Genomic DNA, 25,520 nt, shown 5'->3' with positions numbered 1-25,520 from the left:
AACCAACATAAAGTGTCTTATTGACGTGTTTGGACCACTAAACGCCACTATAAATGCTTCAACACACCTTGACATTTATTATAAAATCATCTAAAAGTGAACAAAGAACAAAGATGATCACCTGGATCACCTATCTATCTATCTATCTATCTATCTATCTATCTATCTATCTATCTATCTATCTATCTATCTATCTATCTATCTATCTATCTATCTACCTTATCCTTATCTGCCACCATTCCATGTCACTAACTTTGCATCCTGTCCTCTGCCATCACCTCAACCAGTCCAATCGGAAAGCTGTCCTTCCTGAGCCTGGTTCTGCCAAAACGCTGTAACTCCTTCACTGTCTCAGAGCACGTGACTGCTGCATTAGGACAGACACGGAAAATTCTGAAGCCGTCCTTTAGCACTAATGTGTGGACAGAAATCTGACAGTGGAGACAAATGAACTTCCTGCTCTGTCCTTGGACGTCTGAGAACGAGCAGCCATTAGGCACGAAACTCAGCGCTGTCTGTCCAAACCATCTCCTCCTCTTTGATCTCAACAACTCATCAGTATCCCCCCCTGTGAATGCAGGCAAACTCACCGAGCCCTCTTCTTCTGCACGCTGCGTCCGTCACGCCGCTGGGAATTAGTCGTCGAGGGATGGTCGCAGTCTGGAGGTCAGGCACGTGTTCTCACGCACATTTACGAAACATATGAGGGAGCATCTCGGAGAATTTAGCAGTTGTTCTGCGGAGCTCTTCATGTAACCCAGACTGACTCCATGATGCTGAGAGACCACCTGCTGCAGCATTCCTTGTTCATCCTGAAACTGAAGATCGTCCCTTATGACTCTACCCGGATGCTTTTGTTATTGTTGCCTTGCTGCTTAAAAAAATTCGGACCTTAAGTGTCCTCCTGCTTTATGTGCTTTTGTATAGTTTAATCCCACAAATATAAAATACCTGGAAAAGAAGGAGCAGAATAAATCACCTCTGTCACCAAACAAGTGTTACTTGAATTTCAAAGAGATGAGAAGGAAGGATTAGTTGCTATTTTTAGCTCTTACCCACAAGGGCACAAGGAGATAGTAGATGTAGAATAGCATGATAATGCTATTACCATTCCATCTCATCCCTTGCAGCCACATGATCAGAAGCAAAGAGCGGTGTTTCCTCATCCAAGCCGGGCCAATGCTGAATATTCTCCTGGCGGTGCTTGAGACGCATTACACCGTCTTGTACGTAAATGAGTGATTCATGTGACAAGCAATGTCCCTGTAAGAAAATTGATCTGAGACGTCACAGTCTGTCTGTGCATCTTCAGTAAAAAAGAATATTGTTAAAGAGAAGCTAAAAAACAATAGTGACGTGCCCACATGTGCATAAAACTGCTTCTTGATGATTGAACTTTTCCTTGTGCTCACACTGGTCTAAAGGAGATGCCTTTACTCTGAACTCCAGGGAGTTTCTGGGTGTTTTTTTTTGCTCCTGTAACATTTTTGCTCATTGTGGGCCCATTTTTACTATATAAAGTCTAAAGCCTCTATGGAAACAGCACAGTCATGGCTGGAAGCAGAGAGAACTGAGAAATGTTCTCTGTGCAGTATATAATTCCACAAATCCAAGAAAGAAAAAAAAGTTCCAATACTGGAAAAAAGGAAATGCTGATTCTACATCCATCCATCCATCCATCCATCCATCCATCCATCCATTCTCTATACACCGCTGGAGGGCTGGAGTCTATCCCAGCTGACTTAGGGTGAAGGCAGGGGACAGTCTATCACAGGGCCACACTTAGAGACAGACAACCAAGCACACTCACATTCACACCTACAGACAATTTAGAATCACCAATTAACCTTTTTGGACCTTGTGGGAGGAAGCCGGAGAACCTGGAGAGCACTCACGCTGCACGGGGAGAACATGGAGACTCCACGCAGAAAGATCCCTGATGTCCTCACCAGGACACAAACTGGCAACCTTCTTGCTGCGAGGCAATGGTGCTAACCACCAATCCACCATGCAGCCCATCTGATTCTACATGGTATAGCTATTTTACTACTTTCACTTCAAACACAGCCTGCAGTTCAGATGAATGGTCAGGACATTTGTGGTGAGTGTAAATAATATTTGCAAATTTTTCAATGTGAAAATGTAGAATAAAGTGATTTTTAACAAATTTAAGCATTTTAAGTTAAAACTCGGTTATTTTTGAGGAATGCTGAGGACTGTTGGAAAGTTGAAAGTCTGACAATTATTTCTGGTGTCACAGTTTCTGGCTCTGATAAAAAAGGGTAATTTTGGCATTTTTAAAAAGATAACATACCTTTCAAACCCACAGACAGGTTTTGAGGTTAAGAGGATTTAGCAAATCAGCTGTATGTAGTGTGGGACAAGATTCAGACTCTTCTTTAAGACCTTAACCAAAGACAAAATCTCTTTCAATTGGACCAAATCCCTGTGTTTCTTTGCACAGACAGTATTTTCCTACTGAGCTTCTCTGAATGGATGAAAAAAAAAAAGAAGGAATTTTTGTAATTTGGTAAACTTCAGGATGTATTTTTACACACATTACTTTGATTAAAGTTGCATTAAGAAGGAATCTCATCAGGCGAGTGTTGACAGGACGAATGATGACAGACAGTATTACGAGGACTAGTTTAAGACAGACATAAAAAATGCCGATGTATCCTTTAATTTCAGAATTTCTCTCAGTGATTCATCACTGGCACATTTCAACTTGACGGGGACCCAGAGGCGCGTACAGTCAGTTAGATCACTCGATCACCTGTTTTAGATTTGCGGCAGCTCGGGCAGAGCTGGGCTCATAATGTAACATTAACTCTCCTTCCTGTTCCATATGAAAATTTAAGCATAATCCCAGAAGTGCAGTAAAAAATAGTGTGCCGGCCAAGTGCAGCTCCTGGTCACACACATGGCAGTGGCAGATCATTTACCCCGAAACCACCGCAGTGAGGTAAAGTCTTTGGTTTAGGCAGTTCCTTTTTACAAGCTCTGACTGCTCCGGAGGTGACCTGAGCAGGACAGTCGGGCAGGAAAAAGAGCAGCACGGTGGCTGCACCATCTCTGGTTTTTTACCTAAGAATTAAAGGAGCGATTCAACCATTTGTGAAAGACACTTTGGCTACATCCACACTGATGTGTTTTTGCTTTAAAATATAAGTTGTCCTGCGTTTACACCGAGCGTCTACAGTCCTCTGTAGGGTCAGGACACCTAAAATGGAGACTTATGGAAAGGCTGAGTGTTGACCATGTTTTGGTTTGAAACGTCTGGACGGGCAGAAACAGGAGCTTTTGCAAATGATGACACACTTCTTGAATACAACATTTATGCCTTAAATACTAGAAGTTAAAGTATAGATTATAATTGTAATTTTTCCGACAGATATCATGATTTGATTTCTGATTTATTTTTAAATTCACTGAACCTTCGTTTTGTGGTTCCTGGCCCATTTTTACTCATTGTGGTCTCATTTTTTCATTGCAATATAAAGTCCTGCACCTCTATGGAAACAGTATAACTATGAGGAGAAGGAGAGAGGAGTCAGAAATGTCCTCTGTGGAGCATGACAAAGTTAGAATACCATAAATCAGAAAAAAAAAAGGAAAGCAGATTTTTTCTTTAAAATTTATTTGCCAACAATGTGTGGAATCTGGTACAAATTAGTAAATTTTTTGCAAATTAAAAGGGGAAAAAAGTAGAATAAAGTGATTTTAATGAAATATAATTTTAACCTCAGATTTAGTTGAGTCTGTCACACAATCAGGCAGTATGAATTTGTAAAACCGCTGACACCTTCAACTATTTTAATATTTAAATGAATTGGTGTGCTTAATGTAAACACACAAAAGTCTGAATACCCCGATTGCAGCATCTTAAACATGAATATTTTCGAGTTATATTTTCGATTATCTTCCTCCTCTATGACAGTAAACTCAATATCTTTGTGGTGTGGACAAAACAAGACATTTGAGGATGTTGTCTTGGGCCTTGGGTAAATAACTGACATATCAGTAGACAATGAAAAGAACTGTTGGCGGGTATAGGTGTATGTATGGTTATTGCACGGCTACATTATCCAGGTGTACCTACAAAAGCTGCCACTAAATCAAAGAGATGGGAGTCAAATAGATCGTTTATAAATGTAGTTTATTTTTCCGGCTAAGTCTAAGGCTCACATTTTAGCTGTAGACAACATAAACGCAAAGTAAGAAGTCATAAAAAGTGAACAGCATTACAGGTGATCAACTATCTTTACTACGACCACAGTCTAGCTCCTGGTGAGTGGCTGAGCGATGTCCGGCTGCAGCTGTTCCAAGTGAGGAAGCCGTTCCACCACTAGATTACAGCGACGGTATGCACTCAGCATCCTCAATCCAGATGTTGGAGCCGGGAGAATGAAGGGGCTTGAAGTGGCGGAAAAGCGGACAGGCGGGATGCTGTATGACCAGTTTTTCGGTCCCGACCTTTGGACCTCACCTCTTGGCCTTCTTCTCCTTCATGATCTTCTTGCTCTCCTCTCTCCTGCGCTTGTTGACGGGGTTGCGCGGGTCGTAGATCTCGAATGTGTCCTCGTCCTGCATGTTGGCATCCTTGACTTTTCTGGTTTGCTCATCAAACTGCAGAACATGGCCCATCCTAAATCAGACGGAGAGAGGTGGAGAGAGTTCAAAGAGTGGCAGCGGAGGATCTCCTAAATCACCACTGTGAAGAACTTTTAGCAAGAGGCCAAGCTCTTTCTGCTTTGAGCAGTTTGATAACAAAATTACTGTAAGAACAACGGAAAAACATTCATTTGAAATCTGATTGTTTTCCAGATGCTAATCTTAATGATCAATGTCAATCTTCATTTAAGGTAAAAACAAAGCAGATTGAAGTGAATAAACTGAGCTGGTAAAATGATGAATGAATCACAAACAGAAAAACACCAAAAAATTTCAAGCATCTCACAATAAAAGTACCGTATCTCATTGGGTTTGTCCTGCTTGTGCTAAAAGCTGAGATAAAGCCAGTCTGTAAAAGTCTGTGAACTATTACAAAGGCATCACCTTCTTGAAATTCTAGGAAAGAGAGACCAGTGAGACTCCTGAGAACCTGAAACCGTCATAATCCGACAAACACGCAATCAGCGCGCAGACACAACACAACTAAGACCAGGTAATCACAGCAATTAACAAAACCCCTTAACAGGAGTCATAAAAAAACAATTAACAACTGAACAAACATGATTACAGGAGTCAAAAACACCAGATAATGACTTTACGGTCTCCAAAGGGTTTGAAAGAATCCAGTTTGAGGGCAGATTGCAGTTCATCCCATTTAAAAGGTGCTCAGAAACTCTTTCTGCTGAGGTTAGTTTAGGAAGCTTTCAAAGTAGAGCTTTATTGGCAGATTTATAGATAAATATGAGAGGAATCGTCCCTCCTAACATGACTAAGTTTAGTTAAGTTTGTGACTGATCATTAGTTAAGCAGCAGGGTTCCTTCACGTTTTCCATTTTAAAGCACCACAGTTTTCAAGACTCAAACTTTCAGGATTCTCTGTAGGTTTCTCAGACCATACCTGACAACCGGTAACATGTACGCCACACTGTGATTGTGAATGCTGTTTTATTGGGACACAGGGTTTGTCACATGTCTATTTCATGAGGCAGGTGTGCAGGAGAGAGACGAGTATTTCAAACAGACTTCGCGCTCTGTCTTACTTGCAAAAATACATTTTCCAGACTCTCTTTTCCTTTCTCGATACTGAACCCAGAACTGGAAATTAATCAAATCTGATTCGATACTTTTCCGGACTGCGTAAGATCCGTGTTCACGTGTTCTGTAGAAACTGTGATTACAGAGTGACTTGCTCACTCATTTCTACTTTTTTATTTGAAATTGTTATTTTGAGAAATAGCAATAAAGTTCCATTGTTTTTTTTGACCACTTGCGTGCAGCGTAAATAGATGTAATCATAACATCAAGCAAATGATTTTATCATCTTATTGTTGATATGGCAAACATGAGAGTAAATAATTTCTGAAATATTACGTACTTTATTATGCTAACTGTGTAGTCGTTACTTTGCTGTTTGGCAAGCAGTAATATTTTTTCTTCAGAGGGCCAAAAAAAAAAAAAAGATTAGCTAAAGAAGTTTAAAATGCTCCACAGCAGGATAATTCTTTGTGGGTTCATCAGTTTTACCTGTACACAGTCATATAATCCGATGTGAATATAAAAACAGTGATTAATGCAGCTTTAAATTTATTTATAGACTAAGTCCTCATTAAAACAAACAATTCAAAACTTAATTTTAAGTAATAAGCTGGAATAAACCCCAAATATTTCCAAAATACTGTGTAGTGCTGCCTGTGGGAAGCCAATATACAGCCATGTTAAGCCTAGGTCACACAGTGTTTTGACCACAGACTTTAAGCCCAACAGGAATTTAAAGACACAGGGGTCGCCAGACAAAAATGTTAAAACATGATTGCAAGTCTCGTTTGTGATTATATGACCATTTAATCCCCCTATATAAACTGCAGGTAAATCTACTTAAAGAAAAAGTGTCATCCCGCTCACAGTCTGAGACATCAGCTAAACATCCTGAAAGAAAACCTGGTCCCCAGAGAACAGACACTCATGTGTCTTTCATTTCCCCTGTCAGTTTCTCTTCCTCCAAACACAGATTAAAGAATCAGAGCATTCCTCGCAGGAGATAGCAATGTCAGGCACTTTACTGATAGAACGCTGACAGGATTACTTCAGCTGCTGTATGAAAGCTGTCGGGAAATCTAACAACAAAACAGACCCTGTCGTTTCGTCAGTGAGCTACGTCCTCGTGTGTCCACGTCTGAGAGGAGAATGAGGAAGATGTCGGATTTTGTTGTGGACGGGGAAAACCCGCTGACCGAGACAGCAGCGTGGCGGGAGGGAAGGAAATGTCAACCACTTTCATTTAGACTGAATTATCTCAACCACTACAGGATGGACTGCCACGAATTGTAGAGATTTATGGTCCCCAGAGGATGGACCCTCATGACTAACTTTTCCTCTAGTGCCTTCATGAGGCTGACATGTGAGTGAGATTCATCACAACAAAAAGATGGACTTCCATGGCATTTTTGATCTGATCTCTGAAAGTTGATGTTTTAAAGCATCCCCGATTTGACTGAGATCCTTTCAGTCTGACAGCATGAGCTTTGCTTGTGGTTAGCCGATGAATAGTCTCACTTTGCTGGCCCTTTCTGTAATTGCTTTGGTCCTGGAGCTGTACTAAAATCATTTCATAGCTACATGGAAGAGTCACTGATGATTAAACAAAGCTAAAATGAGCGGCTAATGGCTGGCTTACGAGGTGTGTCAGAAAAGCTCCAGGACTGATGTCACAAAAGATATACATCAAATCCAAACTACAAACTAAAGGTTTTCCCCTTCCAAGTCATCCCCCTGGAGTCTAACACTCTTTCCCAGCCTTCTCTGCCACGCCACCATGCACTCCTGGAAGGATTCTTCCGGATCCTCCGCAGCTCCGTCGTCACAGCCATCTGATGTCATCTACGTCTTCAATACGGTCCCCTTAATGACACCTTGAGCTTGGGGAAGAGGAAAAAATCCGACGGAGCCAGGTGGGGTGAGTGGGGAGGTTGCTCCAGCACGGAGATGTTCTTCTCAGCCAGGAACTGTCAGATGCTCAGGGCATTGTGAGCAGGTGCCACAACTCTCGCCTCTTTTTGCACACTGAACGAAGCAAACACCGCAGGATCTCTTTGTAGACGTGCTGGTTGATCGTCTGAAGGGGAAAACTGGTAGTTTGGGCTTGAAATATATGTTTCACCAGTCCTGGAACTTTTCTGACACACCTCATATACCCACAGTCTACATCTTGTGAGTCAGACGAACAGATAAGGGAAGCTAAAACCGGAGGTGCAGCGATACTCTCTGTTTCTGGCTGAGCCTTTCCCTGTAAGGAACACTGCCTTCTGGGTAACCTGTGTGTTAAGTAGGTCTACTGTTGTCAGAAGTGAGACATCGGCAATGCTGTACATTTATTTTCATTTGTCATGCTTACACGTTGAGTAAATTCAAATAAAATAAAGGGACCTGTTATTTATTTTTATCTTTTATTTAGTGCCTTCTTCTTGCCAAAATTTTAGTAAATCCAACAGTTTGTTGATGACCACATACCTGCACAGCTAGTGACATTCCTATCAGCCTGATGTTAGTGTTAGTGCTACCTGCAAGATGTCAGCATGCTAGAGGCCAAGTCATGGTTTCTGTATGTCTGATGAAAACTTTTAAAGCAAACAGTGGAAGGACAAGCTGGTCTGGTCATACTACAATAAAAATGATAGTCACACTGTTTATCATACTGAACCCTGAAGAACACACAGGGCTCTGGTGGATGTTGTTAAAAGGCTGGGACTGCACCGTTACAGGACACACTGTAGCAGCAAGTTACAGATTTGACTGTTGGTTGGACATAACAGGATTTCTGGAGAAATGAAAACTTCTCACCGTGTCTGGGATCCCTCGATGGAAACCATGTACAAATCAAAGCACCGTCAAAGGTCAGCAGCAGTTACTTTAATTACAATTCAGTTAATAAGATTATAAAGGCGTAAATATTGAAAAATCTCAAAGGGCTCCCAGCCGAACCTGAAGGACCAGGGCAGATCACAAACTCTATGTCATGTGGACCCTTGTGGACAGGGGACAGTATGAGATTTTCCTTATGGTACATGTCCACAATGCTGCTTCCCAGCATGGGACATTTGCTCTTCAGCAGAGAACCACTACAAGCTGCATCCTCCTACAGCCGTGCAAACACTGACTGCACCTGATTGGACAAATGCTTCATTCAGGGGCTGTCTGCTACTGGATTTAGACTGGACCAGTCTGGCAACCCCTTAAGATACTTTATGTTATATTGTAAATACTGTTTACCAAAATGTGTTTCTGAAAGTATTTCTTTAGATTGATAAAGGTCTACAGGTGTCAAGTGTCAGCTGGATGCTCCTAATTTGCATAAAGTAGCGTAGACCTCAACTTTATGCAAAGCAGGCAACGTGATGTCTTTTCTCTCAAAACGTATCACAACTCTACCAGAATGCATTGTATGGCTGCTTGCAGATAATAAACAGGGAGTGTAGAAATGACAGATCCTGTGGACGTGTACAACAGATCACACGGATGGTGAACTTTTTTGAGTTCTGTGGTATTTTCTTAAGAAACTACATTAGAACTTGGGTAGACCTTGGTCTTTTGATTTCTAAAAACAATGTTATGATCTTTGAACCTTTCCTTTTGAGAGTCTTATCTGCGAAAAAACATACTCAGCTGAGCTTGAGCTGTATTTACCTGGTGTGCAGATTGTGCTCATGTTCGACCTATTTGCAATAAATAAAGAAACTTGAACATATTGCCCGCCGTGTACAGCCTGTGCTATTCGTCTGCTCCTTTCTCGATGCGTTACTGTGTCGGTCGGTGTGTGCGCGCTCTGCACTCTCTCCTGTGTTCATTTGAAATCGGCAGGAGTTGTGACAGCTCATCTAGAATGTCATGGCTAGACTCTGGCAGACCCTGAGGACTCCTGCTGGGCGAGCGGGCTGCCTCTGATAATTTGTCTAGCAGTCTCGGTGATGACAGCCCGCCGGTCGTACAGCCTCCGAGCCGTACAGCTCTGAAACGTGATGTGGAAGCCCAACGTTCAGGGCTTATCAAAACCACTCTGTGCTGCCATGATGCGAGTCTACAGAAGCCTTTCCTCAATTTATTTTTCTTGCTTTTTTTATTTTTATTTTTTCACTTGAGTAGGGGGTGGGAATTAAGGAGCACAGGAGGGATGGTGAGAGCAGCAGCGGCTGTTTGCATTGAGAGAGTGGACTCTGTGAGGTTGTGTGTGTTAGCAGAGGAGGAGGAGGAGGAGGAGGAGGAGGAGGGGGCTATAGAGGCAGAATTTGTAGACACAGACACAGATGGAATAGTTTACCTCCTCTGGCCCAGACTTGACTTCCAATGTCTGACCTGTTGTAACCCACATTCTGTTCGCAGTGCTCCTAGAGTGGCACAGACTTCCCACTGGTGTTTTTCTAGGACTGCTATGCTACTGGCCCCGTCCCTCCCCTCTCACCATACCTGGCGGGGGAGGCACAGTGAGGTGTCTACAGCCGGGAGAGGCTCCGAGCGCTGGCCAGGGCTTCTCTCAAATTCATTAGGGCCCCCACACACAGACACTTGAAGGGGGCTTCTCGAGACTAATAGCAACTACAGATTTTGTTATTCTAAATCTCTCGCGCAGACACTTTGCTCAAATTCAAACACATGGTATTCATTTCAAACCCTCGCTCTGCGCAGTTAGACTTTGAGATCTTTGGTGAAAAACAGAATATGAGAGGAAAACACAGCGTCAGGGCTGATTTCCTGATGGCCAATCTGGTGGCTGTGGGTTGAAATCCCAACTTGACACACACACACGTGTACAACTTGAACTTTCACACACATTTATCAGAACCTGAAGTGAGCTTCAGATCTGACAGAGGCCAGGTTCATCATGTCCAGTACAAAGAGGGTTTTTTTTTTTTTTTCCTTTTTCAGATTTACTCTCTCATTTATGCCGCTCATGTTATTATAATAAATGTTTTCTTTTAGTGCTCACCATGACAGTGACTGGCAATAGGAATGACATAATGTAAACTCAGCAGAGGATAATAAAAAATAACCTTTCGGTGCCAACTTGTCATGCTTGAAACTCACCGTCCACAAAATAGTGTGTTTGCCAAACTGCTTCTTGAACTCTCCAGGAGTACAGGACTCTGTTGTGCTGCTCAGAGCTCCTGCTAATATTTGCTACAGTGAATAGTGTCAGTGATTTAGAGCTTATACAGTAAGCTAGTGAACTTTTTCCAGGGGACACAGTTATTTAAACATTGTAAACTTTGCATAAAATACTGACAAATATGTTCTCTTAATGAGTTGGTTAACAGGATAATTATTAGGTTGGTCTGAAATGACTATAACTCCAGATAAAGTAGCTAACCCTATACAGTAAAGTACTATTATACTGTGTCGAACTGAAAAAAGAAATTATGAAAAACTACATCTAAATGAAAGTCTAACAATCTGACATTCAGTCCGTTTTTAAGCATCGCCGCACCCTTACGCATGTTTTTTTTTTTTTAACTGTAAACTAAATTATATGTTGCTAGTCTGATAAACAGATCAATGCTAGTGCTAATGACTGATGTAGTGATATTTCTACAACATATCTAATGTTTAAAAGGTTCCATATGGTGAATATTCATGTTTATATAGTACTGAGGTTTTTATAAACTTGGAGATGTAAAATAAAAGCTGTTAAGACATGAAGACGTTTACTTCTACCATTCCTCAAGTCCCCCCACAACTGATTTGCAGCTGTAAAACCAGTAGAATTTGACCAAAGTACAGCCTACCAACATACACCAATAGCCGCCAAGCTCAGGTTTCTTTATTGTCTAGAGCTGCTTCTGATAACTCTAAAATGTCTCAGCCACTAGCAACGCTCACCACATGTTCTGCTGTTGGCTGCAAGAGCGAACAGGAGAGTCATTATGCACTCCCAACATCTAAGAAACTGAAGATCCAGTAGATTACTTTTTATTTTTTAAATGACGGTACTACCAACTCAACAACAGGAAATTACTGAGTGTTCGTGCACTGCAAGCTAATGTTACCCTTAACTTAGATATAATGCTCACAGGTCAGATCTTTGTGTAAACTGTAAAGCCGAGGGACGTTCAGAGATGGTGAAAACAAGACTAATTTGAAACCAATAAACAAGGACTGTGTTGGTTTCTGTTTTCATGTCGCCTGCTGTACTTTAGTTTAAACTAGCCGGTGTTTACATCTGTTTGCTTCTCTCTCAGTCTCTGTGCTCACATATACTGCAATTTATATATTGTTCTGTTTTCAGACAAGGGAACAAGTATGAAATAGTGACTAAAATGCAGCTTACTAAGATTACATGTTGACCAGCAGTCACCTTAGAGCCATTTCCAAGCTGTGGCCTGCACCACTAAAACACTGGTTACATAATCGCAACATTGTCTGAGAAACTCACCAAACACAGGAGTTAAAAACAACAGCTGTGCTGTGAATCTGGTCATAATTAATTGTAAAATAACTATGAGGGCGATAGAAAGTCCTGGTCTGGCACACTCATTCACATTTATGTCCACTGTGGTGCATTCAAGTGTTTTGCTTGGTCAAGCACAGAAGCAGGAGAGTCTCCTTCCTGTAGGGGGCGGGGTCAGCAGCAGTTCAGCTGCATTTAAAGCTACAGACACTGAAACCACCTGTTTAGAACTGGGCTTGAAATTAAAAAAAAAAATAAAAAATAACACCTTTTAGTTAGGGGTGAGCAACCTACCTCTCTCAGGCCCACCCACGAGTGGTAGTCAGAAACCATGTTGCTAAGTTAGACAAGTTAAAGAAAAATGACAAGAACTGTAGCTAGATCAGATGACTTTAAAGCTAGCCTTTCTTGTCACCAAGTGGAAAATATAATTCCAACATTCTTTCCCATTTTAGCTTTGTTTGGATCTCCACCAAACTGAGAAAAATTTCTGGCGCTTCAGCTGCTAAACGCTCGACTATGTTTACGATCTAGAAGCTAACTATCTGTCTGCTGTTTGCTGCTAATCAGGCTAAAGTCAAAGTTGATGAGAGCAGTGAGAGTGATCCAAGAGAGTAAAGCTGTGGACTGCAAAACCAAACAATGAGCTGAAAGTCAGTGAAATACTCTGTTGAGCTATAGAGAGTTAGGTGGTAGCAGGACCAGACCAGATACCTGTTGGATCCATCAGTGTAACTGCATGGAGATGGTCATGATACGACCCAAACTCCTGAACCATAAGATCAATGACAGATCTTACAGATTCAGCGTGACTCTGCCAATATATGGCTTTTTGGATGAATAGTCATGAAAAAACTGACATCTCAAGAATTTATGTTTTCCAGCTGGAAAACGGGACCACTGACAGTGAAGCGAGTGCTGCTGGTGCTGGATTACTTCAGCAGCAATGATAGTGAGAGTGCTGCTGTGCCAAATGACACACAGATCCGGCCTCAAGTGCTATAATAAACAGGGATAATGAGGCTGATGAGGATGGCCAGCATCTAAACAGGGGGAATGTCTTGCTGTGTTTATTACTGTTTTTCTCCTGGACAGAGTCAAATGTCGTGCAGTCAGGATGGACTGCTGCAAAAGAATCTTGGCGTCAAAGCTTGAACTGCCATGTTTCATTGTCATCTTAGAACTATTTCAGAAATACGAACAATCTTAACTTTTCAAAGGCACAATTTTGCACACTTTAACTGATCTTGCTTAATTCCCAAATAAGAACTTGCTTCTATCAAAGAGCCTTGTCGAATTTTACTTTGAACTGTCTTTTATTTCTTCTTTTTTATTGTTTTTTATACACCAAATTGTGTTTTTATGCGTCATTTAGAACTTGATGATGTTATGCTTTTTGCTGCCCACTTGGATTTCAAAACATGCGCCATAAATAAAGATTACTATTATTATGTTATTACTTTTATAAGGCTGGGCTATGATCAGCTACATGTCTGACTTTGCTTTATCAAATGGCAAATAAATTGAAAGGAAAATCAAAAAAATTCCAAGGCACTGTCTCTTTCAAGGTAATTCTAAGGTAAAGATGTAATTTCAGCATTCAGCGTTGTCAGGGAGACAAACAGACCTCATGGAGCCTGCTGTCCTTCTGTCGTGGTGTTCCACCAATAGGAAGCTTCTCTCTCTATTACATTATTTTTTTTCTGTAAACATGACCATGTAATGATAATAAATGCTTTTTAAATGTGAAAAAGAAAGCGCATTAGAATTATTTTTTAGATTTTTCAGTCTACATGCATCTAATTCAAAGAGCACCTCAAACTCATTTTGAATCCACATATCACGCTTCCATTCTCAAATGCTTCCACTATAATGTAAAACAGCAAAATAGAAATATCCCCCTTATATATCTTAAATGGTATCAGGCTCACTGACCATCCTTTGTCGTCGTCCTCTGCCAGCTCCTCCACGTCCTCCTCTGGAGCATCGGTGATGGCAGATGACAGCTTTGTCTTGAAGCGATTGAGCAGGGCCATTGTCTGCCATGAAAATCAGACATCTTTACATGTTAATCCTCACAGAATCCATAACACATCTGCTGAAAAGTTTTGTATTTCAGTAAATAATGGGCACATGTTGAGTTCTTGTACCTGTGCTTCTCTGTTTGAGCCTTTCTTCAGCTTTTGTTTCCTGAGCTCTTCGTACTTCTTCCGTCCCTCCAGGTACTCAGCCACGGCCTCACTCGCTGGCTTTTTTTCCACTTTAGAGAAACAAGAGCAACATCGCTGCTGATTACTTTTTATTTGCAGTAGTCAAATTACTATACACAGCTAGGAAAACCACAAAATCAGACTGCTGTACAAAATATCACAAAAAAAAAAAACAAAAAACGAGAAATGCACAGAGATCACAACCATCACAAACACATTTTAAAATGGCTAAAATGTGAACTCAGTCCACTCTGGAGGAAGCTGCACTGGGACCAGCTGCTATTATAATGCAACCCACAAGCTTTTTTCAAAGGTTGCACAGGAGTGTGGCAATAAAGTCAACAAAGAGGCTGACTACTGGCATTGCTGTGTCTGATTTCTGTTGTATTAAAAGTCATTTTCAGACGTGAAATGTAACATCGCTGCTTCATCAGTCTATTCACGTGATGGTATTCTGTCACTGGAAAGAGGTCAGTTTTCAGTTGTTAGTCCTCATAGTAATCAATGAAGTTGCTGTTGTTTTACGTGCATGTTCAAAGCTCTTTCCCTTTGGAGAAACTCACCTGGATCCTGCTGCTGTCTGATGCAACAAGTGTTTAATTGATTCAGAGGAGAAAAACACCTACAAACAGCAGGAAGCAACAAACTAAACTTCAGCTCCTGTTTTGTCAAACCCTAGGTTATGCTTATTATTGTTACAGTCTTTGTTGTCATTGCAGTAAAGTCAGATTTTAATGCACATGGTAATAGAAGTGTAGTTGCAGAGAAAAGCAAACACACACACAAACTTTTGCTCTCTGTGATGTTTTTGGAACAATGTTTGTGCTGAAATGTGGAAAAAAGCCTTCTCCAAATCACTTCACATAACTCGCTTGTGCACGTCTATCGATGAAAGTGACTGCATGCGTTTTAGACCCTTGTTGTGCTGAAAGTGATACAGAAATGTTACTTCATCTGATCTGGTAAGGTTGCCGTCCTGACTTTTACAGAAAAGCAAACAGGGTGCTCATTCAGACATGAAACCAGCACATTCATTCAACAGAAAGGAATGCATGTCTGAAAAAGACTAAATTTAGCAGAGCTGCAGCAAAGAACTTCAAGAACAGGTTCGAAAACATCAGTGTCACTGGCTTGTTGTTATTTGGTTGTTATTCCGTTTCAGTTTTGATTTGGTGGAAGGAAACATGTACTTTTACTGGAGTTTTTTAGATGTCACCCAGGCCCAGTAATTTAGACACAAAGACTAGAAACTGGAGTATTTAAAACTCTTCCCTGGTCTCCCTGATCCATTGAGTCCAAGGTTGTTCATTCTGGCCTCACTGTTGTGTCACTGAACTTGAGGCTGGTATTCAGGTGGAAATTAGCCTCAGGCGTAAGAGGTTGAACCGACTAATTAAATTTAGCTTTTTACAATTTAGGACATGATGTCAATTCATAATTGTGCTTTCAAAGAAACAGAAACCTCTGTCATGTTTAAGTGACTGTATTGATTTTAGATGTGCCGTGTTGTTCAACGTGCAAATTCTTTCCCCACATTTTTGGGTTTTCTGTTACAGCCACTTGACAGATGAGGAGTTTAAAAAATAGGCAGAACATGATCAGAGAGAAAAGATAAAAGCAAGTAAAGCTTGTCAAACTGTGGCAGTTGCTGCCATACATGATCTAAGAACATGATAATAAGAGAGGTGAAAAGAGTTCTCTCTTCTCAGATTGACATGCTCTACGTGAGTCCAATCTGCTGCTGCTCACCTGCATGAAGATGTAGTGGCCCGATGCCCCGACCTAGTAACCCGGCATTTTATCTCACTCACAACTGACATACATCACGGTGGCTAAGTTGTACACAAACCTTACGTAATTGATTGCTCCTGGTCAAGGAAAGACCCATTTCATCTTTAGCAGAAACATGAACACGGTTTAAGAGCACTGAAACTCTAGAAGAAACATTAGCAAACATTTTAGGAGTCTTGTTTTACTTCTAAGATGTTTGCGAAAAGAAAAAAAACTATGATAAACGATATTAAAAAAACAAACATTATTTTTGACAATTCTATCTGATATCAGAAACAGAGATACATGACAGTGAATTGACAGATTTAGTCTGTTGGTCAAACAAAAGACGACATGTGAAGGCAACAGTTTGGTTTTTCACTATTTTCTGACAAGAGGTCGATCGTTTATTGGTCCGACTGATTCTCGGATCTGACATTCTGCATTTTTCCGATTATCAGAATCTTAGTTTCTTTTTAACTGATTCCCGATTCAATAAATGAATTTATAAATGCCCTACTTTGGCTCTGACAAAGATGAGTAGCTACCACTCAGAAGTTTTAGCAATCTGATTACGTGTAGTAGCCAATCAACACTGAAGGATGGATGTTAAAATGTCCTCTTTTAATTATGTAAAGCATCAATAATCAAAGGCATTTCAATGAATTTTTGTGTTGGAGACGGAGATTATCTAAATTTTGACACTAAATATATATTGACTCTAAATATCGGTTATCTGTGTCCTATTTCTGACAACAAACAGGACATTTAACAGAAAAAATAATCTGCAGACTTAACTGATAATAAAAACAATCATCAGCAACCGCCTTCATTTGAATATGAGGAGCAAGAACTGGGCTGGCAGAAACAAATCGTGCAACAAATAAAGAGTTACGAGCTGGTTGTGTGTTAACAGGTGCAGGCACAGAGAGTAGAGTGACGGCGATGTCAGGAACAATTTTCCACCAAACTGTCCTCCTCTGCTGTATGTGTGAAAAATTGTCTCATCATGAATGAAAGCAGAGACAATCAGCGCACTGACATCGGTGTCTCATGCAGCTAATGTGCTCAGACGCTCCGTCTGTGAAGTCACCGAGCAGCAGACAGTGAGCACAGTCTGCTGGCTGCTGCTGCTGCGGTGCTTTCTTTCCACAACAACATGTAATGTCACACACACGTAGCGTCACCTCGCTGAGCCACCTCTGACTGGATGCTCTGACACCTACAGCTGCACCAAATAAATGATGTAACAGAGAAAACATACAAGTCCACTGTTTGTCTTTTAGCTGCAACGTTGTGAGTCGCTCCTATGGGTTTGTCTACACTTTAAAAATTTTATTTGAATGCATGTTTAGCAGTTTTTAACTGTCCCCCCCCCCCACCTAAGAATTTATGGTTTATAGATTCTCCCTGTTTTGTTAAAATTCAGTTAATATCTAGTAAAATTACTGAAAAAAATTAGAATGTACATATTGAAAAAACACAACAAAAAACAGGTCAAAACTGTGCATAATGACCACAAGCAAAAATCTGTATTTTTGCTTAAAGTAATTCATTCTTTTGCAATGTCTGGCAGAAAAATGACACTGCTTTAGCATATTTAAATCAACTAAGAACATTTAAGTTTTACAAATATTTGATATTATTTATAAAAGATGTTACAGTTTTCGAACGTGAACGTTTTGAACAGTGCAAATAATTAAAAAAAACTAACATGTTTATTGAGAGCATCTAATGCAGAGACATTAAATTCAGTGCAGATCAGTAAAGCCCAAACTTAAATTTAAACAATTCATAAACTGAAACAAATGAAGAAAACTTGGATGGGCCATGTTTCATGTAGGGCATCAGTCATTCTACTAACGTAAAGATAAAAACAACAATGGAAACAATGACACGGACAGCCATGTTTGCTCTCTGATTGGGTCTTAACTGTCTGATTCGACGTGCTCCCGTTGCATGACCCTTTTCTGGCAGGCATAGCAGCCTCAAATATGAGTGCTTAATTCAACATGGATGACAAATTACAGGTGTTGCTGACCTTGTTGTCCATGCTGGCAGCTGTTGTGCAGTTGAGGAAACCTCTGGCATGACACACGCACGGTACGGTGCACGGATATTATGCATGGTTAGTGTTTCTGAAAACTGTGCCAAGACATTTGCCTGGATGGAGGTCGTTCTTGTTCTACAACAGTTTTAAATTCAAAATGCTTTAGTGTTGATGTAGCCTGAGTTCAGGGTAAAAACTGGAAATGGGGGAAACTTTTTCCACCTATCAGCACCTTTACACCTGATGAGCTGATTTATTCAGCAGCCATGTTTTGCCTCATTTGGTTTGGTTGTTGCACCTTACTACACCTCTCACCACACTACGACAATATATTCATGGTTACACCAATGCCAGTGATTAACGCACTCCATTTAGCGTATTGCTTCAGTAAATAAATACTCTTTCACTGCCATTTTGCATGTCCATTCCCATTTTTGTCAGTTTATCGTGCAGGTTATGACATATTTGGAGGTTTGTCCACTTTTGAGCTCAGCACTGGCCAAAAGCAAATATGGAGTGTGAGAGATAGTGTGTTTGTTTGCATGGTTTATGGTTGGCAGTGAGCATTTGGCTGTGTTATCTCAATTATATCTCATTTGTCTGCAAAAAGCGAACTTTAAAAAAAGATCAATTGCAGGTTTATTGGAGGTCTATTTTTTCTCTGGGATTAGCCACTGTGAGGGCAGCCAGTAGAGACTCCTGAGAGTTACTGTGCTCGGGCAAGAAATAGTCTTTAATAAAACAAGATTTAGCATGGTCACCTGTGAGCTTAAAACTTGATGTTTATACTCCAGTTTTGAATTGATGCAGAACTTACACCATTGCCTATGCCAATGGACTAGACTGTTGTGAGTACTTATACTTGCACACTGGTGCGCCTGTGATGATCTGCAAGAACACCAAGTTTCTTCATGTACTTTAAACAACAGCGGCTAAAATAAAGCAGATCATGTTGGAGTTAAAGCTAACAAACGTTGAACAATTACTTTTACCAGAATGATTGGAATGCAGAACAGAGAGAAGAAAATGAAACTGAAGTCTACATACAGATTCGTAGAGCTATGAAAACAAGAAAATAGCATATTGTTACATTGGCACAGTATTGACTTCTGTGTTTGTATTATGAGCAAGCCAGATACAAATCCTGCATAGTAGAGCTGACATATCACAATTTGTTTCTTTGCAGAAATTATTACCCTGTGTTCATTCACAATTGTTGTGGTTTGCATCGCTGTGAAGTGTTGGTACATTTCTGGGAAGTCAGATTACAGCGCAGGCTTCAACAAAGGGTTCACATGCATACATACGATGTAGATTTAATGGAAAAGTTTAATTTAAGCATTAGACATGCTCATAAATAGATCTCATCACCTTTGGACGTAGCCAGGATTGCTGGTTCCCCATGTTTCTAGCATTCATATTAAGCTAAACTAACTAGTTATGGCAGTCCTGTATCTATTTAGCATAAAATAACAGTGTTTTCAGTTTGAAGGTTCTCGAACTCTGCTGCACTAAGTTCTGCAACAGAAAGTCATTCCTGCCCACTGCATTAATACTGTACAGTGCAAGGAGGGGAGACTTATCATCTGAGGGACTTTAATCCAGTCTTTAAAATTTAAAATATATATATATGTGTGTGTGTGTGTGTGTGTGTGTGTGTGTGTGTTTTCCAAAATGTCAAACTAATCCTTTATATTAAAACTTTTGGCAACAGTTTAGAGCTCCACTAAAACACTACAGTGGAGTTTTTGAAAAGGTAAAATGACCTGTTTCATTAAATTTCAGCACAAGTTATTTGTACACTGCATTTAGGAGTGTGACAAAATTGAGAAATTCTGGAGGGAGGTGACTGGCTGGATCAGATCCATTTTGTCTGTAAATATTCCACTAGACTCAAAGATGATACTGCTATATTTATAGTCAGCAGATTTCAATCTGAAGAAAGAAAAGAAAACTTCTGCACCTTAGTGCTTGGATAAAGAATATGGCACAATGTATGTCAATGGAGGGAATAACATATATTTTAAAAGACAAATTGGAAGTCTACAAGGATATTTGGAAACCATTTGGTGATTTCATAGGGAGTGATGATATAAAAGAGGTTCTAAACGAGGAAAACCCAGAAAGTGGCACTTGAAGGCCACAGTGATGCTGAACACTAGAGCGAGGCTGAAGTCATGTTTACACCTAATAATATTTGTCTAGTGATAAATCTCTTCATTATTATTATTATTATTATTATTATATCTCTTTAATTGAATTTATTTACCATTGTTTTCTTAGTTATTATTTTGCATTTTTACTCTGTATGGTGCCAACAAACGGTTTATTACTTTGTACTCAGGACAATGACGTGGACGATATTTATATTATCTTCGAATGAAAGAGAGGCTAAGAGAGACAACTTGGTTCTGTGTGTGGGAGGGGTGGGTTTACGTTAAAGAAAAAAAGAAAAATGTAAAACATAGCAAATGCTTTTCTCTGTATGAATGCTGAAAAAAACAATTCAGCCTCAGTTAAAGGTTCTTTCAACACGTTGAAGTTAAAGTATTTAAAACACAAAATGAAATGTTATACAATCTCAGAAACCTGCAGTTCTTCTCACTTCTTTTTGACAGAACTCACTTCTTGTTGTGAACAATAAGCTGTATTTGAGGGGGAAAAAAGTTCATCTCAGGGGAAACGTAACTGAACAACAAAAGCCTTCGGTCCCATGGGACGCTCTGGGGGGGCTGTTATTTAAGAAAACCATGCAATTACTCTTGTTTCTCGAGGCTTTTAGGCTGTTAAACCTCCAAATACTGAGCAATCACTGGAATTTCCAAACATGGCCGTGAAAATCTAAGTGCCACACTTTCCCCACTTCCCTCATTGTCAACGCGGAAGTCTGCTGTGCTGCTCCAGGGGCAACCCCTTTTTCCTCCTGATTTATGAGACCAAGATGCGATCTCTCTCCATCTCTCCCCCAGTCACCTCTGCTGCAGCCTATGACATGCTGGATGCTGACTGATGATGCCCTGAGGTGCCACACGAGGAACACACATCACCCTCTCCAGCTGTTGTCACTAACTACTATCTTTGAGTTTGATGGCCTTTCTAACTACATTCCTCCCCTCTCCTGTCACCTGGGCTCCAGAGAGCTACAAATCAAGCTGCTGATGTCGTAGCAACCGAAGTCTGTTGTGGATGACAAACGCCTCTTCCATGGGATAAAAGGTTTCCCTTTCTCTCTTAAACAATTAACGGTTTTTAAAAGGAAAGTCAAAGCAGCACGGCGCCGAGCTGTGAGGCAACGTTACTGCAGATCGTCAATCAAAAACACATCAGAAATGATTTGGGCTTTGAAGTCAACACCAGCTATCTATCACCGATTATGCAACAGCAAAGACTGCATGTGAAAATACTCCATAAGTGTCCTGCGAAAAACAACTTCACTGCTCAAAAAACTGCCAGATGATATACTGAGCAGACAAAATAACATGCTAATCTTAATCATGGTAATTGGCATTTCAAATATCACTCTGCTGAAACACGTCGTCTAAATCAACAACATGACTGACAAGGCACCAGTGTAATAAAACACCACCAGCACGCAGGCCTAACCTGTGTAATATCTAAGCGGGATAAAGACTGTTGCCACATCATTTCGAGTGGGTATTGAATGGACAGTGGTTTCAGAGCGGCTCTCTTATTTTTGGCTCTGGTACCCGGCGCCGATGCCAAGAAGGAGAAATCCAGACTACAGGAACATGCTATAATTTATGTGATGAAAACTGACGTGATGACTGTGATGAACTAAAATGTGCGCTTTAGCGGATGAGGAATTCTGAAGAGACAATTTGCTTTTCGCTCCAATCAAGTGTAATGTCGCGCACATGCCAGCCATATGGGCGGCTGCTGGAGGAAGACGATGAGGAATGGGCACCGGCTGACTTCATGCAGACAAACCACTGACGGCATAAAATTACAGGTAGAAAAAAAAGCAGACCGTCAGTGGCATCTGTGAGTTTAAGCACATTTTAGACTGGGAGCAATAAATGACCGAAAAAAGACTGAACTAAATACAAAAAAAGGGCAACTGCTGCACTGTTTTCAAGGCTTTAAGGCTTAAGATAAACATGAAAGAAATGAAAAATGTTTGCTTCATTAGCTGAAACTTGGCCTTAGCCTGAGGGAGGTCAAACATGCGGGAATGTATTGAACAAACATGCAACTGAACACTGACAATGACATTACAAACGTACAAATAGCGTTTTCTAGGTGTTCATATGCACTGCTTTCTGTGAATCTTCATGCTTCATGCCTGAATGACAACCCTGGTAATTTTCTGTCAAAGTAGTGATGGCAATCTTACTAGGTCAGCCCTGGTGATATTTCGCTTTCAACAAGTCTGAACTACATGCAGTCACATTAACACATAGACAAGCACAACTTACATACTTGAAGCTGTGTGAAGCAATTTGGGGCAGACTTTTTGCACATTTTGGCATCAATATTGATTTTTTTTTTTTTTTTTTTTTTAATCACAGGGATCAACAGACAGTGTGTGGTGTGTAAGGTTGGTACAATGTAAATGTGAAATCTCAGTCAGGTTATATTGGCAGCAAAAAGAATAAATGTGTTGTTAATGTGAAGTAAAGCAGCATTTGCTGTATACAGTACATGGCATTTACAGTGATCTTTGATTCTAGTTTGATGAAAGAATATCTAAAAATGTCAGGAGTTACTTGTGTATGCTATTTTATCTTCATTTCTTAATTAAAATTTTGGAGTTTAAAGATTATAGTATTCAATCTTTTAGATCTGAAAAAAAATGTTGATTAACTAATTAGTTGACTGGAGAGAAATCAGTTATCAAGAATTTAATTTGGTCCAGCTTATCAAATGTTAGTGTTTTTTGCATCACTTACGTGATTGAAGTGGAGTTGGAGTTTAGAGCGTTGCCCAAAGAAAACACGCAATGTGGAGACGTCATCTTAGGCTCTGAGACATAATTACTGTGAATCTTGTGACTATTTTTCACTACTTTATAATATTTCATAAAGGCAATGATGAATGACTGAACAGAGAAAATATTTGGCTGATTAAGTGGCAGTAAAAATAATCATTAGCGGTAAAATATTTGAAACTGACGTCATGTGCACACCCATTGAACCTACACTGACCGGTTTAAAAAGCATGCGAGTGAAATGGGACCAGAGGCTGACCTTCAGCTGAGAGGTCAGCGCAGACGCAGGAAAATGATTTAAGGGATGGCGGTGTCAACGGGAGCCTTACTGTGAGTGTGCAGCCCTAACTGCTGCGCAGCTCCTCCAGTGGGATGAGATAAAACGAACCCTCGCCACAGTGTCCGTCTGTGGCTGAGTGGACTTTCAAGATTTACAGCATTTGAACAGACATCCGTCTCCCCTGCAGTGGCCATTGGCCCATGACATCTACGAATTCCATCTAATGGAATTAACTTTTGCTTCCAACACAGAAATGTAATGAGGAACTCTTAAAAGAAACTCCTGCCTCTGGCTAAGCTGCCAGAGAAGCACAAAACAAAGGTCCCTGGCAGAGTTTAAATGCCTTGTAAGATAATGGAGGAGCTTAGGCTAGTTGCCACTCAGTGTAACAATGCAGGGCCTCAAAACTGGAGTGTATAACTGGGTCTTTTAGAGAGTGTTGGTAGAAACAGCTTAACTCTATGCAGATATCACTAGGAGCAACGCGTTAAGTCGGACACACCAACAGAATCTAGTTAATTGTGGTATTAAAATACAATGTAGTGATTATACTGTGTCCTCTTTCACCTAAAATCTTGAACCATTCAGCAGTGAGTCAAGAGTGGGCTCAGTGTCTGTACTTAGAGGCATAAAACCATCAGTGTTTGTGGAGACAAAAACAACGTTTGAGCAATAAAAGCTCATCATGGTCTTCTGTAAATTTTGGCCGGTGGTAATCCCACAGTTAGGCTGCAGAACAGAACCCCCTGCAAGCTATTTTGTTTTGTTGCACAACAATACACACACACACAACCTCAGGCTAACCTCTGTGCCGAAGTGGTTTTTGTAATTTTCAAAAATGTGTTTTAGCATCAGCAAAAATCCAGAGATTGACGGCGTTATGACAGACTACAGTGTGGTAAAGACCCGGAGGAGATTTGGGGGCAGATTTTTACAGAATCACATCAGCCAAAGCTGCAAACTAACAAACACACAAAATGGTTTGATGCGCAACTGTGGCGGTGGCTCAACAATCTTTACCCATGCAATTTTCAGAAAGCTTTAACACAAAAATGCAGACTCCTCGAGGGGGGGAAGAAATAGATGTCTGCAACTAATTGACAAAATCAGAGGGTTGCCTGTCTTAGTGTCCATTAGCAGAGAATGTAGCCGGACCACCCTCTTAGAGAGTTTGCTCACACTTAGAACTGGAGCGGTGAAAGAACACTATTTAAAACAGAATTAAAAACGCATCTCGTTGTGGTAAGATACATGTACAGTGTATCACCAACCACCAATTTACAGTATTTGCTAGTACACAGCCATGAGCACATGCAGGGGGGTAGAAGGTGCACACATACCCTCCTTTACTTCATCTTCTGCAGGTTTGGAAGCTTCTTCTTTCCTTTGCTTTATGGCCTGTAGCTCCTTCTTCAACTGCCGTGCCTCTTTCCGTAATTCATCACTGTGAGAAGAGGAATGAGATTTAAGAACCTAATATATTAATAGTTATACAGGGATGACAGAGCAACATGTTAACATGCAGAAGTCCTCCATAACAAGCATGTAGTGAATAGTTCACACTGACTTCTGTGGTTAAAAAAGCATATACAGCATGTAAAAAAAGTTGCACATCAGCACCTTGAATGCTACTGGTCTTCATAAACAAACATTAATTGTTCTGAAACTTCAAGCTTTTCAAAATGTAATGTTCATGCCTAATTATGTGGGCATATAAAACAAACATAAAAACCCTCTGTGGAACTGTCAGAATGAAGAATGTACATTAAAAGCTTGTGTTACCCCAATAAATTTAATGGAGGTGTAATAAAATAATTGTTCCCACCTCCAGGCTCCTGGAAAGCACTTGAAGTGGTGTCGAGCCTGAGCAGACTCAAGTGAGAAAATACCAGTGTGTTCTTGTGTAGAGATGAATAGTTGTAGCAGCACTAATTAAAGCTGGAATTCTAACTTATTAAAATGCTGTGATCTCAATATGGCAACATTTATTTCTACATGTTACAGTTTATCATCATATTCTAATCAAATACAATCAGAAAATAATATATTTCAAGTCACAAGTAAGGTTAAAATGCTGGCTGCAATATCCAAAGTCAACAAGTCAAGGCCAACAACTCCAAAGTCAAGATCAACAAGTCCCAAGTCAAGATCAA

At 40.4% G+C, this 25,520-nt stretch overlaps 1 protein-coding gene across 1 annotated transcript in view; it reads right to left on the bottom strand.

Annotated features, from left to right (window-relative positions):
• Nucleotides 1–4,140: 4,140 nt before the first annotated feature.
• cwc27 (CWC27 spliceosome associated cyclophilin) overlaps nucleotides 4,141–25,520 on the bottom strand; it is a 51,539-nt gene continuing 30,159 nt past the window's right edge. Inside the window, exons 11-14 of the mRNA XM_008301196.1 lie at nucleotides 24,708–24,811; nucleotides 14,260–14,369; nucleotides 14,045–14,148; nucleotides 4,141–4,648 (exon numbers count right to left, since the gene is read on the bottom strand). Of these exons, the coding sequence (XP_008299418.1) occupies nucleotides 4,486–4,648; nucleotides 14,045–14,148; nucleotides 14,260–14,369; nucleotides 24,708–24,811 (481 nt within the window). The 3' untranslated portion in view covers nucleotides 4,141–4,485. The remainder of the gene's footprint in view (nucleotides 4,649–14,044; nucleotides 14,149–14,259; nucleotides 14,370–24,707; nucleotides 24,812–25,520) is intronic.

This window comes from Stegastes partitus, unplaced genomic scaffold, assembly GCF_000690725.1.
Source record: "Stegastes partitus isolate 25-593 unplaced genomic scaffold, Stegastes_partitus-1.0.2 Scaffold1641, whole genome shotgun sequence".
Classification (NCBI taxonomy): Eukaryota; Metazoa; Chordata; class Actinopteri; family Pomacentridae; genus Stegastes; species Stegastes partitus.
The sequence above is the reverse complement of the archived record's forward strand: the minus strand, read 5'-3'. Positions and strand labels throughout refer to the sequence as shown.